Raw genomic sequence first — 20,716 nt, forward strand, 5'->3', positions numbered from 1 at the left:
AATTGTTAATTCTTCTGATCACTTTATTTTTTTATGTTGGTAACACTGACAGCCCTCTTTGTCTCTCCCCCTGCCTCTCTGTGTCTTTCAGCCTTCTTCATCAACCCCTCTTACTGATTCCACCTTCCTTTATATGTCAAGCTCTCAGGGTTTGTACCAGAAAACCCAGGTTGACACACTAATTCACCCCCAGGCGTCTCCTCCCTCCCCTTTTCCTCAGGACAGCTCAAATCTGAACTGCTTCGGAGTGGTCTTTCTAAAACTCACATCTCAGCCTGTTGCTCCTCTGCTTAAAAGCCTGCCAGAGGCTCCCCTTTAAAGGACCAACCTCCTTCACTTGGCTTACAAGGCTCCTTCGACTGGCTGTCCCCAGCCCACCCTGCATGTGTTATCCCTCCCCACTCAACCCCTCACTGCCAGAGCGTCACCCACAAGGCACCCTTTGAAGTTCCTCACATGAATCTGACCAAGTGGGCTTTATAGCTGGCGTGGCCTTGCTCATGTGCTTTCTTTCTCTCCAGCTTGAGCATTGTTTCCTCCATGCCTCTCACCTCGGGTGCTCAGCTACTCCATCCTCCTGCAGCACCATACCCCAGGCAGCTGTCCATCGGATCCCTGGGACGCCTGGGGTGCCGACTGGTGTGCATTGCCATTTTCTTGAAGGGCAGCTGCAGGGGTTGGGACAGAGTTGATGCTCAAACAACAAACAAATGATGAACAGGCAGATCAATGGAAGTCAGAGCTCATTCCCAGTGAACACTGCTGATGCTGGTTCCCTGCTGCTTCCAACTGTCAGGGAGAAACTGTCCCACACCCTTTCTTTTTCTCTTTCCTGAGAGGGTTAAGAATTTGTGTGCTGGGTGGACATCCGCAGAAGATCCAGATTATTTCAGTCTCTGTGGTAAGAGGAAGGTCAAGGTCATTTAATGCATTAGGTAAAGCAACTTCTCACTTTTATTTCCCACTGATGGGAGAGCTTAGAAGTTTTAAGTAATTTTCACTCTTAAACTCTTTTAAATGAATACTAGTCTTAACCATTTTCTCTTTGGCCATCTTGCTTTACTTCGTAAGTGCCACTTTGGTGGTTACATAGGCAAGTACGGAAACCACTGCTAGCTGCAAATCCTCAGGCACAGGATAATTTACAAACAGCCTGGCTGGCACAGTCCCTACACAGTGCAATGTATTGCTTCTTTTTGCAAGCTAATAAATTCAGGGATGTATGTCCGTTGTACAAAACATTAGCATGGATTGTTTATTTAATGTAAAAAAATTTCTTATGCATTTATTTCTTTAGTTAATTTGCCAGTGTACCTTCTTTGACAGTTCAAAGGCCTCTCCAAAATTAAGATAAAATTGTTGCAACCTGCATGAATTTTGTAAAATAGATAAATTGGAAAAGTGAGAGAAGATGCTTGATACACAAAAAATAGTTTTATGGTTGTGGAATTAAGCAGGAGCAATGAGGTGCGCTCCGTATTGGCACAGAGTTAGCCCTGCTCACATATGTGTCAAGCACTCTTTCTGTTGTGACCATGCAATACCACTGCATATGGTTCTGTCATCTAGTTATAAAATGTGCAACTTAAAATGTATCTAAGGACATGTAATACACTTAAATATAAAATTGGACTGTGTGAATGTTCTTAGAATAGCATCTGTAATGAACTCAAGTCACTTTGACACAATTTCAATATTAGGAGCTCCCTTTTTGCTTAAAAGCTTTTCTGAAAGTTTTTTGATAGAGGTTTGCCAGGTCCCATTTAAACCCAGCTGTGGAATTCATTAATGTGTGCTAAATTCATTTGGCCACTGACTTTTTGAAAAGGTATATATGGATTTTTTAATACACACATACCCATGTGAAAATATACACTTTAATTATTTCTTTTTTCCATAAAAGTTCAGCATTTGCACCCCAAAAAGGAAAATATATTCAAATAAGCAAATATCATTAGAAATAAAAGTAGCTTTGATTATGACAGAACTCTTATGACTTCACCATTCAAATAGTTATTCATTGTTTTGATTGGTTTTGTTTTCTAGTTTATTCTACTGCCTTATGGACGTACTATTATTATATATGTAGCTCAACTCATTCTTTCCTTATTTTTAACTCTTCTTTCAGTAAAAAAAATATATGTGAGCGTTAGGAACATCTAAGGAAAACAGATGGTTTTTCAGAATTTCCTTCCCCTGAAATTAAGTCTCTTGCTTTTCCCTTTTGAGCTAAGAATAAGATTGTTATGGATGGTTTCTACTGCATATTAGTACAAGTTACACTCATATCCCATATTAACATTTTTATTTCCACTGGGATTGCTGATATAATCAGGTATTAAACCTGTGGTTATTTTGGCAATTATGCCTATTTATAGAAGGATTTTAACAGTTAAACCTTAAGTTCGGAAAAACACACTTTTACTTCATCTGGAAAAAGAATTATTCTAAGAGATGGTTAGGAGATTTAATAATAGGTTAAAACTTTTAAAGAAAAACTCACAGAATTCTCCTCTTTCTGTTGTTATGCAAAAAACAGACAAAACTTTTTCTTTCTCCAACTCCATCCAAGGCACACACCAGACTCAAACTCATGCCTTGTGCGTTCTATGCCTGAGTTGCCAAAAATATTTTTCATTGATAGCTCTCTGTTCTCTGTTGTTCCTGCAAAGTTTAATTTTTTATACTACCCTAAAATTCTGATTTATTGTTAAGAGTATTCTATTTTCTTTTCTCATTTGTTTTCCCAAAATGATCTCAGGACTACTTACCCTTTCCCCACATGTCCCTCCCACCCAGGCCTGATTTTTTTTTAATGTTTTTCTCTTTTTTATTGATTTTTGCCCATTAGTTATTGAGGATGGAGGGCAAACATAGGAAGGAAGAGGGAGAGAGAAAACATTGATGTAAGGAAGAAACATCGATCTGTTGCCTCCTGATACTGTTATTTTTAAATTTTGAATTTCTCATCCGTAACTTAGAAGGCAGCCTGAAAATGGAAAAGTAAAATAGATATCCCCGGTAACACTTAAAACATTTGTTCAGGTTTGGTCTAATTGGAGTAAATTGCAATGGATTGTTTTAATAGTGGTGATGCTTTCTCCAGGGATCTTCCGAGGTGGGTGGTATTTATAAGGCATCGTAATGGGAGAAGCTCCACTTTGGTCCTAGCTTTTTGCAACCTTATGCAAGTTATTTAAACCTCAGGTTCTTTATCCATAAAATAGCATTAAAATGCCTACTTCATATGGTATTGCAAGGAAGGTGCTTAGCATAGTACTCAGCACATAGTAAGCATTTAAAAACACCTAGGTCCCTTCTGCCTCTCGTGACTGCATATGTTATGGGCTTTGGGAGAAATGAGTACAGAACAATCTCATATCCTCTCTGTCAGTACCTAAATTCTCTGTAATGTGGCACTGTTAGGGTTCAAAGAGCAAGTATAAAAATTTCAGAGAGGCGAAAGCCTTCTGGGGAGGCGGCCCTTGAGGTGCACCTTGAAGGAAGAATGGACGGACAGGCACCATGGCTGTGAGGAGTAAAGACACGGAGGCGAGGGGGAGGTCAGGCCGCCCGCTGGGAGACGGGAGGGAGGGGAGGGGAGGGGAGGGGGCCTCACGCTTCCTCTGGGCAACATTGAGGTGCCCAGCTGCAGAGATGCAGGACATTTTGGAAAGCTGGCGTTAGGTCACATTGCAACAGTCTGGCTATTAGAACATAACGGGGCAGGAGTTCGGGTAACTGTTGCCCTCAGTTTATTATCTGTCAGGGTGGCAGACAGCAACCCCTTTCCTGACAGGGGTCTTAGGCTTTTTGTTCTCACCAGTGTGGTGCAGTGGTTTTTACTTTCTGGGGCCCACACTACGGAAACATTTGCACCGTGGTTCAGTGCCCCTACATAGGCTTATGCGTGCTTGTTTCATGAAATAAAAGTTCTGTGGAACAGTAGTCACTCTTACTATGCGTACTGCCCAGGACTGGCTATAGAATTTGTAGGGTCCAGTGCAAAATGAAGATGTGGGAACTTTTGATAAAAAAACAGGGAAAAGTGCTGTTAAAGGTACTTAAATATATACTCTTCCCTTTCTTCGATGGTCTCTACCTGTATATACACTTTTTTCTTATCAGAAAAGTGGAAATTCTGTCTAAAACTAACTCTGCTGCTTATTTGATTTCTTGATACGCACACATTCTACCAGCATTGGCTACCGTAGGCGACCAGTGAGTAAGGAAGCCCTGAGAAGAGGAGCCTCGGGTTGTCTTACGTCCCCTGTTCTTTCTATGGCCTCATTTTCAGAAGAAGTGATTAACTACTACAAGGAAATAACACGAGAGTACAGGATAATCCTGTCTTTCTCATTTCTTAGAATGCCATTGCCTTCTTTCTTCCTTGGAAGCAAGTTCTGGTTCTCATAGAAAGTGTGGCCCCGGAGGGACAGTCTGCAACCCTGCTGTCCCTTACTCAGATGCAGACGTCACATGCTTACCTTGTGCTCATTTTGAGTCTCCGCAGACTCCCATGCATCGTGGGTCCACCTGAATTCTGTACTCATGGGACATTGCGAACACTAGACGTGAATGGAGACAAGGAACCGTGACCACACTTACTATGTATATATCCTCTCACCTCATAGACATGCTCCCTTGTCTCAGTGAACTTCACTTACAAAACACAAGTTCAAAGATACAATTAGTAAGAATCCGAAGATGGTGACAGTTGAGCATTAAGCCAAGTGAGGGGCCCTTCGTAGAATGGGGCCTGTGCGACTGCCCAGGTCACATGTCCAGGAAGCTGACTCTGCTGCCATAAACTATTTTCTGGTGTTTTGTTTTTTTTATATTTTATTAAAATAACACTAGTTGCAACCCATTAAATTGATGTCATAATTTACTAATGGGTCATGACTAGCAGATTAGAGACCCTGCCATTAAAAGCATGGTAAAGCCATTAAAAACCTGGACTCTAGAATCAGATGCTATATCAGAAGCCTGCTTCTACCACTCTATTTGTGAACCTTAGAATACCCGTTTTTCATGTGTAAAATGCTGACAGTAGTAATTTCTCCATAAAGTTGTTATGGGCATTCAATGAGTTAATATATGTAATATGCTTAGATTGATGTTTGTCATACAGTAAGTATCCAATAAGTATTTGCTAATCATCTTTATTAACATTGTCACTATTATTATTAATTACATCTCACTCTGGGTAAATGCTGAAGAAAAAATATCCCTTAACTGATCAGTAAGCATTTCCACTTACTCTATAAAAGATATTTTCTTAGATTTACCAATACTTGTGTTTTATCTTGCCTAGAAGTATGTGAATTATTATAATGACCAAATGAAAGTTAATTCATATTAAACTTACTATCATGGAAATACTTAAAAATTTTACTTTAATGAAAAAGCCAATAAAGATTATGTTATTTCTGTTCTCCTTCCCCAGATTAACACAAGCAGATTATTAGTATTTCTCAGTTATCAGTTAAGAAAGAATCAAGGATAGCTGAAAGATATCACCTCTTAAGTTTCAGGATCCAGAATTATTCCTTTTGGAATGAAATTATTAAATGACATAATATTATTATTTCAGTCATAGGTTAAAATGTTAGGGAAGAATGTTTTCTATCTTTGCAAAAATACAGCATACATAGATTTTTGTTATAAGTACAGACGGAATCCCTAAGTCATAAGATTTAATGGAAAGAGTTCAGAATCTGGCGAAATCTCAGTTAATACTTGTTGGGGCAACATTAAATCAAGGTGAGCAAAATGTTGTTGGCTGATTCGTCTTGATCTGTTTGAATTTTTTTCCTTCAAAGTTTCATAATAAATAGTACATTTTCTAGCTAATTTGAGTATTTCTCATCATTTGTTGAGGCTGTTGAGATCTTTTTCCACTGATAGTTTGGCATTTTATGTTTACTTGATTCTCTCAAGTTTGGCACTAAATTGATATATAGGCATTTTGTATCTGAATGTTGCTAACTTATGATTAGATAATCATCTTAAAATGGAGTTAAATAGAGTCATCTAAATAGATTTATCTGGCTATTTTAAATAAAATTTGGAACATGGTAGATATTGCAGATAAAAATATCTTATGAAAATATTTGTTTTTATCTACCATTATCAACAGCAGTTCCTTGAATTGTAGGATTCATACATAGCCAAAGAAAATAGAATAGAAGCTACAATGTACTCAATTTAGCCTATCTTAAGACAGAAGCTTATCTGCCAATCAAAGCTAAGTTATATCTTCAGCAAGACAAACTCTGATAAAAATTTATCACCCTCCTAAAAATGTACCATAGAGCCTATATAAACACCTGAAATGCTAAGCATTTGAGATTTTACTTTGATTGTCAAAAGCATATAGAAGCATACTAATCTGTAAAATGCTGAAACAGTTAAATTGAAACCACCCTCAAGCAGATTTAATGAACAATTCAGGCATATTTCCTGTGCCAATTAGATTAGATGAAAACCATTTCAGTTTCTTTATTCAGGATGACTGACTGGGACTGATTTTCACATTTGCACTGCATGTTCCTTTACCCTGAGTGAGGACCCCCGTTCACAGAATCACTAGTGCCTGTCTCACCATTAGACTAGCTTTGACAGTGGTGATACTTGTTTTGTACTTATAGTAGCATTGGCATTATTAAGCATGTTATTTTACAACATATTATTGTCACTAGTTGAAAGTTAATGTTGGAGCCTTAGAGTATCAAAGCTGAAATTTAATAATAATTGGGATTAATTGACCAACTTTTGAAAATGCATATTCAGTTCATTTTTATATTCATATTTGAGCTACGTATTTAATCCCTTATGTATATTCTATGTGTATAATTTGGAAACAGGTATTTAGAGAATTAGTTTAGTCTTCCATCTTAAGTTTATCAACTGCAGATAGATTTTGAAAATTTACAATCTTGCTTTCTCTTTAGTCTCTGGTTTATCAGATTCCTCGCATGAATTCTTAGTAGTCTTCTGAAGCCAAGGAGTCTTTTATTTCTTTGTCTGAAATGTTTATTCATGACCGTACTATGTAAAATGATTTAAACTCAGGTGGACGAGCTGAAGGAGCCTTGTTTCCTGGGATGGGCACTACTGTGTAGGTTTCTCTCTTTCTACCCTGTCTCCTCCCAGCCTCTTACTTCCAGCAGCCAGATTACCATGTTGTAATTCATTTAAGTATTTTAGCTAAAGTTCAAACTCCAATAAATGTCTGTTTAGTAAGACTGATTGGTATTTTTATGAAATGCAGTTCTAGTTACATTGGTATTATCAAGATGAAGATGATCTGCTTTGGTTTAACTTGGCCATGAATGAGTAGGAATAGTTCGAGTTTCTACAAGAATGTTAGGTTTTTGTTAGACCAGCTTATACATTAGGGATAGGTTTGGGAACAGCTTTAGGCTGCTGACATCTCTGACAAATTCATTGGAAGGCAGGAGTCAGAAAAAATGGGATTTGGCCTCCTTATATTCTTTACCAACTCCATGGTTTCAGGCCTCTCAGGGTTTTTGTTGTTGTTGTTGTGTGTTTTTTTTATAGGGCTGGGGCCATTCTTCACTTCACAGCCAATCATCTTGAAAGAGTGGCCTGTACTGCTTGTCTGTCACACCCCAGTATAACCTGCTTTCCATGCTCTATTAAAATTACTCTCACCTAGTTGACCAGATAGTTGGGATGCCAAAGCTAGAGGACGCTTGTTCATACTGATTACGCCTGTATTGCTGACTTTCACTTTTCTCGCGCCTTCCTTGACAGCTCACTCTCTTACTGTCTCTTGTACCTCTTGTTATTTCTTTTTAACCTTTGCTTCTCTTCTGCCCATACCTTAAATATTGTTTCCTAGAATTCTGTCTCCAACCATCTTCTATACTCATTCCAGTTCTCACGCAGACCCATGACTTTATCTACCACCTGTATTCTGATGGTTCCCAAATCTATATCCTCAACCTAGAACTTTATCCTAGTCAACAGACTTACATTTCCAACTACTTTCTTGACATTTCTATAATGGTGCTCCCAGGTGATCCAAACCAGTATATCAAAATTAAAATTTATCATTTCCCTTCTTACCACCCCATTCTGTTCTTTCTCGTTTCTTAGCAAACAGTGCTACTAACCACTTAGACACCCAAACCCTAAACCTTAGAGTTCCCCTTCACCTCTTTTATCTCTCTCACCTCCCACATCCAGGCATTTATGGAGTTCTCACGTGTGTCCCCTTCTGTCCATCACACTGTCCTTGCTTTCGTTCAGGACATGCCACGTCTAGTGTAGTGCCAAATCAGTCAGAGCAGTGCCTGTCCCACTGCCACAGATCTTTGGGCTTCAGAACCTCATGGCCCATCTTTTCATGCTTTCTTTCCCACTCCATTGCTTTGAGTTCTCCAGGCTACCAGCCTTTTGTCACTTCAGTCGGACCCACATTCCAGGCTTCCTTTCTACAATCCTAGCTAGTCTCTCTGACCTGGTATCTCCACCTCAGCACGATGGGCCTAGAGAGCCTTAAGCTTTGCCTTCCATGTCTCCTCCTCCACACACACCCTGCCATGAATCCTCGTCTCTATTTCCAGGACACTCCCCAGCCCCGCGTGCCCTGCCTCCAACCTAAAGCCCTTTGCTTGCTCTTCAATATCTTCAAGATCAAGCTCAAATTCCTGGTCCCATCAGACAAGGGATTCTGCATCAGTCCCCTCCTCGTGTGCCAGTCCCCAGCCCTGCAGGCTTGCTGCAGCCATGCTTACCTGTCTGCAATTCCTGAAACATACCATGCATTTTGGTACCTCCAGGTCTTTGCATACACTGATCTTTCTGTCTAGAACATCCTTCCTCTGCTCTTCAGTGACTAATTCTGTTTGTCTTCTCATTTGCAGCCTCTGTCTCTCAGAAGCCCTCTTTGGCTGCCAACCCCTCTCTTCCAATACCCTTTGCTATGCACTCTTGACAACCTGTGTAGCACTTGTTACATTTACCATTCTGTGCTGTTGACTCTTCCATTTATATTCCCTGGCAGACAATTAGCATCTTGAGGCCAGCACCTTGTTCATCTTTCTATAGCTGGTGTTTAGTGTGTGCCTGACTTTGAGGAGGCTCAGTAAATACTGACATATAAATAAATGAATGAATGAACAAAAAATTGAGGAATTTAAGAGTACTGTGAATTTCTGTTCTGTTCAAGTACTCCATTTGTTACCGTGATACATTTCTAGAGTAGAGAAGTATTTGAAGCGTGGCTAGCTCTTTCATAGACTGAGATACGCAACACAGGGCACTTGGAGATAGTGGGATAGGCCAGAATTAAGAACAGGAATCATGAATCTTAGGCCACATATAAAATAATTCCAAGTCACTGGGGTACAGAGAGGAACAATTCAGTTATTCTGATGAACTGAAAGTAATTTGCAGTATAATTTTTATAAGGTTACAAAATTAGAAATGAAAAAGTAAAACTATGTACTTTTTAGTTTAAGTAAACATGCTCAGAGGTGCTTTATTATTCTTGGTCCCACCTATTTAATATAAACTGGAAATTATACCAATATATGTATATACATTATAAACTAGTTTAAAGTCATTAATTCCACATATCATAAATAAATATGTGCTTTATTCTTGGTACTCTGAGTATTTCTGATTTTGATGAAAATCTAAAACATCTGTGTCTAAAAGATTAAAATGGAAATGTAGGGATAAAAGCAAAGTTACCTGTGATCTGGGGAAATCAATGATAATAATCCTACTTATGCTTTCTGTCTACACTTAGAAACTTTTGTTACACCCATTTAAAGTCAAGGTAAAATAACCATGGTGGTTAAGATCAAATCTATGCATAGAGTTAATAGTCAAATTTACACAGCAGTTACATAACAGATGACATTTAATACTTCAGAGTGGGAGTCACGGTATAGAAGGAGCCAAATATTTCAAACTGCAGTGAAGGAAACTCAGCTTTTGTAAGTGTATCGATAAAGCTTTTTTCACGTAATATTCTAAATTGCCAAAAAAAAAAAAAAAATCACTTGTGATATTTTTGTTTCTGTAAAGAGTTCCCATTTGCGTTTATGGGGCATAATAAAACATATGGAGAAAATTAGTGATTAAAGAACATTTGGGCTGTGTTGCTGTATAAGACGCACTCAGAACATTAGCTGTTACTTGATTAGTTTCCATTCTTCGTAATGATAACATACTTTGGTTCAGAGGAGGAGTGTGGGGAGGATATTGTACAAATTGTAGTAAGGATCAGAGAAGGGTTGGCTGATATCCACCCTGGGGAAGTGTCATCACATGAGAGTCCACGCTTCCCCTCCACCTCACCTCTTGCTAAACTTCAGAAAGACTGCTTGACATTGGCTCAGCTTCCCAGAAGTGCTTTTGTAAAATTTCAGTAAGATGGGATGACAGCCATCTGTATCTATGAAGAGCTCTATATTAGAAATTCAGTGCATTTCACATATGAACATAGTTTACATTAACATTAGCGAATGAAAATGATTTTGTGCAACATTCCTACCAATTTTCATTTTACTTCTGCCTCTGATAACATATGTGACACTGATAAAGAGGGCATGACTTCCCTTGTACATAGATCTAAATACTTTTTCTTCTTAGAGTATTATCTTATGTACTGACAGCATTAATTCCTTGTTTCCCACGTTTTTCTCAGTAATCTGCTGGGTTTGATGAGGCGCTTGTTAAAATTAACATTTTGTTTTTTAATTTAACATTTTTATGAGGCAGTCTCAATAGTAAACCATAGTACAATGCTCATAGTCACATTAACTTTCTTGTTTACATATAGAGCTTCCACTTAATAGGTATCTAATATTTCCATAAAGTATTCAGAACTGGAATTAGTTTGTTATTTTTCATCTTGTTTATCCTGGTAAATTTCAACCTGTTTAAAACACTGAACATATTAAATATGGTTTATAATCTTAAAAATACTTTTAAATCTGAAAAAAATGTTCTTTAAACAAGATTATTGGGCTTAAATAACTGATTATCATCAATTACATGAATCAATCATTCATTAATTATTTGGTAACTTTTCTTACTTGAGAACATTGAAGTATATTAATGTTACTAAGCTACAACACCGATGCATTGAAACTAGGAACTGCATTCATTTCAACAGTTCTAGTTGAAGAAAAGCTAAAAAAGTGCAAGCATTTGTTTCCCATTTCTGTAGGGGAAACAGATTTATATTTATTAGGAAATGCACAGTAATGATATGACTGCCCTACCTCAGCAACCCTGCTTTCAATTTTTAGGCAATAAAATTCATAAGGGATAAGTGAGAAATAATTGAGGAGCGTTTTTATTTTTACTAGAGTGTGTGTTATTGCTTCACTGTGTAATATACACTAAAGCGTCTATTCATGATTCAAAGAGAAAAGGTTTGAGCTGAATTTGGGTGCATCCAAGCATTGAATTTGATCCTCAGTGTAGTAATTGAATGAGAGCAGTATTGTGTATCAAATTTATCCTTGCTCTTTAGATTGTTAGTGAATAGCTTTTATTACAAAGGTTTTAGAGTAGGGGAAGACTTTTAAAAAATCTAATCCCCTTTCTTCAGGCAGATGTGTGGGTGCCTGGGGGTGGGGATGGTTTTTGCACTTTTTCAGGGAGTGAGAAAGAAAAGTAACGAGAGAGAAGAGAAACGAAAGGTAGCAGACTCCTAGGAGGGAGGGAGCAGAGGGTGTCCAGCTACCTGCCCTCGCCCAGCAGGTGACTGCAGGAGACTGCAAGAAGGTTTGCATTGGCCACTGCCCCTGATATTCTTTGTAGACCATAACTTTTGGACACACGATGTTTCTTATCGCTGCTGTAACAAATTACCACAAATTTGGTGGCTTAAACCAACACACAAATTTATTATCTTATAGATCTGGAGCTCAGAATTCCAGTGTTGTCCCTGCTGAGCTATATAATTAAGGTCTTGGCTGGGCTGTGTTCCTTCTAGAGGGTCTAGGGGAACATGTTTCCTTGTCTTTTTCCAGCGTGTAGAGGTTGTCTACCATTCTCTGGTTTACGGCCTCTCCCAGTCTTCAAAGCCCGCGATGGCCAGTCAGGTCTTTCTCCCCGTGCATCACTCTGACACTGATTCTCCTGCCTCTCCCTTTAACTTATAAGGACCTTTGTGATTACATTGGGTCCACACGAATAATACAGGATAATCTCCCCATCTCAAGATACGTTCATTAACAACCTTAGTTTCATCTGCACCCTGAATTCACTTCTGCCATGCAATGCAACATATTCACGTTTTCTGAGGATTAGGTTGGAGATATCTTTGAGCGGAGGCACTGCTTTACCTCCCACATATAGCGTAATTTGTTGATCCCTATGTAGGTTGTACTCCAGTCTTCTTTCTCTTCAATCCTCTTAATCCCCCCTCCTCATCTAAATGTTATACAACTAAGTATGGCCAGACTGGGGCAAAACCCCCATAACACCACAACGAATTAATGGACTGGACTAGTGGCTCTTAAATTCTATGCTCCTTACGTTCTACCTCAATGGAAATATTTTTATAGTGTCTGTTCTTCATTCTTTCAACAGATACTTTTGGAGACATATGTATTGAGCTCCGTTGCATACTGGGGCTAGGACAGTGAACAACGTGGGCATGTGGCCTGCTGTCATGGAGCCTACACTTTGGTGGAGACTGACAAACACTAAAACACCAAATAAACAAGAAAAATATCAGTTAATAAGAAATGCTAGGCAGAGAATTAAAACAGCAATGTGAGTGACTGGGTGGCTACTGGAATTGGAACCAGGAGGGTTTCCTGAGATCTGAATCGCAAGGAGCAGCCGATCATGTGGAAACAAAAAGGGGGGGAAAGAACATTCCAGATAGAGGGTTTAAGAAGTCAAAAATGAATTTTCTGTTGAAGAAACAGAATGTAACTGGAGTTTAATGGCTGGAGGGAAAGTGTAGTGAAATGTGGTCCAAGAGGGAGTTAAGTGCCAGATCTCATCTCTGTAAGCCACTGGAAGGAACTGGGATCCTGTGTATGAGGAATGACACTAGAGAGTTTCTAAATAATTTTTAGAATCTATTAAGATCACTTGGCTGTTGTATAGACTAGAAGATGAATTACAGGATAGCAAGAGTAGTAGTGAGACACTAACTTGTAAGCTTTGCAATTGCTCATCCAACAGATAGTGGTGATTAGACCAAGTTGATAGAGGAGATTGGAAGGATATTTACAGACCTGGGATATATTTCAAAGGAGATTGACTTTACAAGACAGCCATGGGATGTATACAGGGAGTGAGAGCAAGATGGAAATAAGGATAATTCCCAGATTTCAGGATCAAGTGGCGGTGCCATTTCTTAGGATGGGGGATATAGAGGATGAAGCTTAGGGTGTAGAACCAAAGTCCGGTTTTGACCATGTTGAGGTCGAAATGCCTGTTAGACATCCAAGGTGAGACATCAAGTTAGGCAATTATATATGTAAGTTTTGGGATCTATGAAGAGGCTGATACTGATTAGAGTATCATTGGCATATTGATGGTGTTCAAACCATGATCTTGATGAGATTATCTAAGAAGAGTGTATAAATATCGGAGTAGGCCCATGATGCAGCTCTGGGGTGATACAACACTTAGAAGTTGAACAGCGGAGGGTGGGTTGGCCAAGGAGACTGAGAAGCAGCAGCTGATGATACTGCTGAAACCAGGCAAGTGAAATGGGCAGATGGACAGAAGTGTGCACACAGAGGATGGGGGAGGGATGGCCTATATTAAAAGCTGCTGAGAGATTGAGAAGTAGTGAAAGATGTGAACATAAAGATGATCATTGTGCCACTGATAATTTTGACAAGAGGAGTCCTTACGGGGTGCCGCTCCAGAAGTTGGATTACAAAGTATGGGGGAAATTGTGTGGGTGAGAGATGGAAACAGTGATGCTAAAACTAATTCCATGTTTCATTGGAGGTTCCTTCCCTTAGTGAGTTGTGATTAGAATGTCTGAAGTATCTATAGCAATAACTATACAATCATTGCACATAACAATTTTCATTATGATCTAAATTCACCAATTTACTGTGGGAGTTTATTAGCAGTAATAATAAAGGGAAAGTGGTAAGGTTTTGAAGTGCTTGAATAATATTGCCCTTGATGAAAAACTTAATATTTTTGCAAATTTCTTGTGGAATCTATCCTTGTGAGCAGGGGTTTTAAATTTTTAATGTTTTACCTTTGCCTCTTTCATGGAGTGTGTCTTTAGTTGCTTTTTACTATGGCACTGACAGAAGGGGAACATACTCTTATTGTATCTTTCAAATTCTTTTCCATTGTAGTTTGACCTTGTTGGCAATTCTTTGGTGTTAAGTAATTTTAACTTTGTGGTGTTACGACCTGCCTTTGAACTTTCATATTGAATGTTCACATAATTTTGAGCGTTTATGTTGGCTCACTCATCTTGGCCCTAGATGAGGTATGTACACATACAAGTTCTATTACAAATAACAATTTTAGACAATGCCAAAAATTTGGTGTTTACAAAATGTTTTGTATATTAGGTGTTGTTTTTTTAACACATCTTTTTACAACCTGTTTTGTGGCTGACATCGTGCATCAAGGGCCAGAACTTGAAAAGACAACAGTTATGGTCTCTGCTTGAAGAGCTTGGGGCGAAGGGGGCAGAACTGGTACCTGCAACTTGAAGCAGAACAACATAATGAAACCAATTAGACCATAGTCTTCACTGATAGAAACAAGAGTTAGGATCCTATGGCATATTTCTGGTCACAAAAACATCACCAAACTTCTAAATAAAGACCAAAAACACTTCAAATGTTAAACATTGAAATAAATGTGAGCTCTACATACTTTTAAGAAAGATGAATGAAAACAAGTCAGATCACTATTTTCCACCCCACTAATTCCACTTCAGGGTTTAGGGTGTAGTGCCTCCCCGGCAGGTCAGGATGCAAGGGGGGACCCACCCTTCCATCTCAGGACCACCGACACCCACCCTCACTCAGACTAGGGCCATTCAGACACACCAGTGAACCCAGCACGCGCATCTTTGGGACGTGGGAGGAAAGCAGAGCCCCTGGAGAAAACTCAGGCAGACATGGGGCAAATGTGCACACTCCACCCAGACAGTGGCCCCAGCAGGTAAACAGTGTTTTTCCCTCATCAGCATTATAACACGACGACATTGAATGAACGGTGTTATTCAAGGACCCACTGTATTTGCCAGTCAATCAAATGAGTGAAATCTACCCTATTAATGTAAAAACTCCTATTTTTTATTATTCAGTACTGTCCACTAATTACAGCCTGGTACCACTACATGCAGCAATTTATTATGTGTTAAAATAATATTTATTAACGTGGGAAATGTTCACGGTATGATTTTAAAGTTGAAAAAAACTTTAAAAATTATATATACGATATGATCCCACTTTTATGAGTGTGTGTGTGAGAGAGAGAGAGGGAGAGAGAGAGAGAGGGAGGGAGGAAGAGAGGGAGAGAATGCCAGTTGTTAAACTATTAGTGGGTATCTCTGGGTCATGAGATTAGAAGGATGTTTATTTTCTTCATCTTCCAAGTTTTCTAAAATGCATACGTATTACATAAACGTGTTTATAATCAGAAAATGCTATTTAAAATATTTTCCCTAGATATTCCTGTTAGTCTATTTTTAAATTTATATAGCATTTATAGTTAAACATTTAAATCCTAATAAGCTTTCTTCTATCACAAGGTACCTTTCCAGCTGTGCCCCCCTTTTCCTCAGTGTTTAATACCCTGTGAACCTCTCTCCGACCCCGTTTCTGCCTGCGCTGCTGAGGAAGGCGGCCCCCAGGGCTCCGCTCCCCAGGAGCGGGACCCTCCCCGCGCCCCAGCCAGGCCCTTTCGCCTCCGTGTTCTCTGGGCCCCTGTGCCCAGCGCTGGGCTCTGCTCTCTGCCGTTTGTATCCTCACGGCTGCCATTTTCCATTCCAGAGCCCTTTCGGTTCTATTTTATTTGTGATTACCAAGCATACTGTTTTTTTCCTGGTGAAATGTTTATTCTGAAACACATCTGCACGCCATTCACAGCCCTGCTTGGACACAGTTAAACCTTTCTTTGAATGCGAGTATTTAGGAATACATTTCTGTGGTATCTGACGGTTTCTCTCTGTAGTCTCTTTGGAAGCAAGCGCCTCACTTGGATGTGAAAATGCGTCCAGGAAAGTCATGTGCACAGGCCATGGCTAGTACAGCCCACTGGCTCCAACGCCCGCCCCAAAGGTTAACGCAAGGGACGATTGCGGGCGAGTGTGATTGTTACCTTCCCAGGTAATTCAGAAGGTAGAAGTGAATGTCAGACATACCTAATTTCCCTCTTTCACCCATTTTGGAGGTAACAGCTGGTAAGTTGCATAACCCTTTCCTGAAAGTAGTTCATGCAGTCACTGCACAGCTCAGTCTTATGAACTCCACCCGTGAATAGAGCAGAATTTATTTTTTACAGTTCCTATTATTATTTTCTTAAGTTCCAAGTTCCAGAATCTGATGGAGAGACATGTATCAGCTTACCCTATCTTTTGGATGCCCGTTTCACGGGCGTGGATCCCTCCCTTGCAGGGTCCTCCTTCGGGACACGGTAATTGAGCGCAGTGTGACTGGCCCGTGGAGCGTCCCTCCCTGCGCCTTGCTGGGTGCGCGGCGAGCTCGGCCTTCACTCCAGGCCGCATATGTGGGACCATCACCCCGCTCCGTTTTGTTTACTCTGTTTTTTCTTCTGGTGTCACGGAGCTTTTGGCTGCAGTTTCATTTTGGATCCACGTCCTCAGTTGTAAGAAGCAGCGGAGCCAGGACGTAATCCTTGGACATGCCGTGTGGGCCTCGTCCTCGGGGGTTAGTTGTAGAATAGCTGCCAGTGCTGAAGTCACCATTTGGTGATGGTTTTGTAGTGTATCCTGCTGTGTGCGCACATTTGCAGTTTATGTGTATGTGTAAGATGATTTAACCTAGGCCCTTCTAGTGAATGAAAAATTGCTTTGCTTTGCTTAAACATACAAGACCTGGTGGAAAGAAAGATAAAATATTTTGTTGAAGGATAGGAAAATCTAATCTGGGATTGAATGGTTGCTGTAGATTATCTTAAAAATGAATTAATCCATGTGAATTAATTTAAAGTGTAGAATCGTAGCTCTGCTATCCCCAGTTTTTAAAAAGGAGAGTAGAGAAGCCATCATCCAGTCAAGTTACAAAAAAATAATAATAATTAAAAAGGAAAGTGGTTTCTTTAGGAGAAACAAAGAGGAGCTGAGTTTGGTTTTGCATCCCCCCTCCCCCGCCCGGGGAGGGGTGTCTTCTAAGCCTCCACAGTGCTCGGCTATAGCCCTGGCCTATTGACAGCCCCCCTTGTATTTACATCTCTATTTACTCACTAGTCCTTAGGTGACTTCAGGGAACACTCTGCAACCCACTTACATCGTAGGGTGTCCCATTGTGCCTTACGTATCATTGGCCCTCAGTAAATGTAAAAATATATTTTACATTTAATTAAGAATGATTCTATTCTTTAACAACATGAAGTATTATGTGAAATATGTTCAATAACTGTGCTCTGGGAAATTAAGCATTTTTTGGAGAAATAAAGGAGGTTTTAAGACAAAAGATAAAAATAAATTTTTAGGCCGTGGGAGTAACAAATAGTGCAATAGATTGTCAAGAAAGAGGTGAAATCTCCATCCCTGGAGATCCTTAAAAATGGTACAGAGAAAGCATCTGCGAGTGACTGAAGCATTACACCTGTCTTGAGGCAAGTAGGCAGACATAATGACCCTTGGTTCTGTGATTTTTTGATTCCTCGGCCTGGAGAAGAGAAGACTGAGGGGTAAGACATTAAAACCACTTCAAATACGGAAAATCGCCCCTGTTGCTTCCATAGGAAAGCAAGTCAAAGGAGCTTAACGTAAAGTTTTAGAGATTCAGGTTACATTTATAGTTAGAGATTTTAAAACATAGATTGTAAAATATCCTGTGGAAATTTTCAAACTAAAAGATTTGTATGCAATGTGGAGTCGGCTCTATGATTCTGTTGCAGTAAAAATATTTTTTCTATTACTCTGAACAGAGAAAATTATTCCAGTATATTCAATGCATAGCATTCTCTTGGGAAAGAAAAACTTATAAAAATAGTATTTTAAAGCACTAAGCATTATCACTGTTTCATGGACAGGAAGGGGGAACAGAGATAATAAGTGTGAAGTTCTCTCCATCCAAATACCTTTAGTTTGTGTTGTTAAATCAGAGCCAACATATGAGGAGGAGCCTGGGACAGATCTCTACTCTGCTGGGCTAGCCTCGTTTTGGCCATTCAACCTATTCCCAGTGAAAACGTAGAATAATTTCGGGGAGGGGTCTACAAAAATCCTGTCAATACAAAGGGAACCAAAATACCTCTTAAAAACAATCACCATCAGGTATTTGATTGTAATTTCTTCATTCAGCCACATGATGGCACAATTGGATTTTGATTTCACTGTGTATTTGTCTCAAATAATAGATGAAGGCATTTTCAAAGCTGGAGCAGAGAGATCTGAAACACGGGGGGCAGCAGAAGTCCAAGAAGATGAAGACACTCAAGTGGAGATTCCAGTTGATCAGGTAATCGCCATGCCATTAAAAATATATGTAAACCAATTACTGCTATTTTTATCTCAAGTTTTGCATTATGTTAGTTAAACCCTGTTAGGTGCAGTGTGGCTGAAAACCTTAAAAACAAAACACTACACCTTCAGTTCTTCCTATTATTCCCACAAAGAATAGCCATTTGGACGGAGTCTTTTTTTTTATTATGGAAAATGGTATATCTTTAATAAACAACATTGAAAAATTGGGTGTATCAGAGTTAGGTATGAGTTATAAAGAGGGAGAAAGCTTGATACAGGAAAAAAAGAGTATTGGATTAGGGTTTTATCTACAAAAACAGTCCTCCATTTAGAAAAGCAGGGTTTTGTTTTTAAAATACCATGATATTTTCTCCTTCAGGGTCCTTGAAATTGTTGTGATTGGAATTTTTGCCATAAATTAATTGCTTATATAAATGCAACTCAAATATTTGCTATGTGTATATTGATTTTATTTCTTAGGCCAATGGAACACTGTACTGTGTGTGCCTGTGTTTACACACATGTCCTTATAGAAAGGATTAATTAATGTTAATGCTAGCTAAATGATGCCAGAAATAAATCAGTAAGAATTTTTATACAATTCAACCAGGTTTCTTAAAATTCTGAGTGGAGGATGGCAGGTTAGGTGAGGAGAAATCATAATCTCAGGCCCAAGGGAATGAGAAGTCACTAGGAGCTGCCACTTGTCCTCTGACTATTACGTGATATTTTCTTTTCAAAAAGCAAATTTCGCAATCCAGCAAATTCCATGGGTGATCTTCTCAATTATGTTGGTCTTAACTGTGTGGCAGTGCAGTTGCTGCCTGATTGTTGCACAGGCCTTTCCTGTAAGCATCACCTTCCCGGTGAAAAGCCTAATGTGTTAAAAACCACAGATTTTCAAAAATCCAATGTATTAACCAAGATTAACGACAACTAATAATTTTTCATAAACTACAGTTATAGGCATTTTTTTTCCTGGGGTTAAATGGAATTTTAAGTCTTCTGTGAAGCTGTAATTAAATATTATAAGACAAAGAAGAGTAATCCCAGGCCCATCATGAATACACAATACCTATTAGCTGCTGAAACCAAGACTAATTTATATTCCAAAGTCAAAATGCCAAATATCAAGAAAAATCATAGCATTATTTCCAAAAGAGAAATCTCTTTGTTAATCACTTAATGAGTTATGAGATCCGTGATAACTATTTCTTAACGTATAAGTTTGATGATCACAAGGAAGGGTGGCTGACAGGGGGCATGGATCACTGATAGGACCTGAGCAGCCTTGTATAAGTGTCCACAGAGCTCAATTTATTTGACCGGAGAGTACTAACTTATTGAAATACGAGTATGCAGGAGAGACTGATTGGACAGATTGATAAAAGCTGAGCAATATCAACTAATTGATGTTAGTTTAAAGGAAATAAAACTAGGTAACAAAAGGCCAGAATTGTTTTCTTCTTTGACCCTATGAGTAATAGAGTTGGGATTGCCTAGCTCATGTAGTTGGCATGAACTGCTTATCAGGTCAGTGCTGAGTCATTCCCTCTCTGATTTGGTGATCTTTAGCTTTGTGTCCTAAGTGGCTATGTTATAAATGTTGTCAAAAACCAAGTGAGAGTGTTGAGAAAGTAGTGTAAAGATCCATTACAGTAATTATTATAGTAAGAACAACTCTGAGATATGCCGTAATAATGATCTTCATGGAACAGTAGGTACTGTTCATTAAGTACCTACTGAGTGCCAGACACTGTAGTAAGCACTTTTATCACATATAATTGTGATGACAAACAACCGTGTGAGATAGGCCTTATTAGTCCCACTTTATACAGAGGAAGAAAGTGAGCTCACATAGGTGGAATTACTTGTCCTAGACTGTACTGTCAAATAAGTGCGTTAGAATTTGAATGCAGGCCTATCTAACTTCAAAGCACAGGACAGATCTGGACAAAAAGTAGTAAATGCAAACAAACCAAAAAATAATTATTAACCCAGGGATTGAAAAAGTTCTTGCATTAGAAAGGAAATGCAGTCATTCTACACAACTTGGCTCAG

The 20,716-nt window shown here is 39.1% G+C and overlaps 1 protein-coding gene across 3 annotated transcripts in view; it reads left to right on the plus strand.

Annotated features, from left to right (window-relative positions):
- The window catches only part of DCDC2 (doublecortin domain containing 2), a 131,636-nt gene that overhangs the window by 97,717 nt on the left and 13,203 nt on the right, over nucleotides 1–20,716 (plus strand). For all 3 annotated transcript variants that reach the window (XM_087820021.1, XM_087820022.1, XM_016209834.2), the window contains exon 8: nucleotides 18,550–18,650. In XM_087820021.1, coding sequence (XP_087676147.1) covers nucleotides 18,550–18,650 — 101 coding nt within the window. The remainder of the gene's footprint in view (nucleotides 1–18,549; nucleotides 18,651–20,716) is intronic.

This window comes from Miniopterus natalensis, chromosome 9, assembly GCF_054644295.1.
Source record: "Miniopterus natalensis isolate mMinNat1 chromosome 9, mMinNat1.hap1, whole genome shotgun sequence".
Classification (NCBI taxonomy): Eukaryota; Metazoa; Chordata; class Mammalia; order Chiroptera; family Miniopteridae; genus Miniopterus; species Miniopterus natalensis.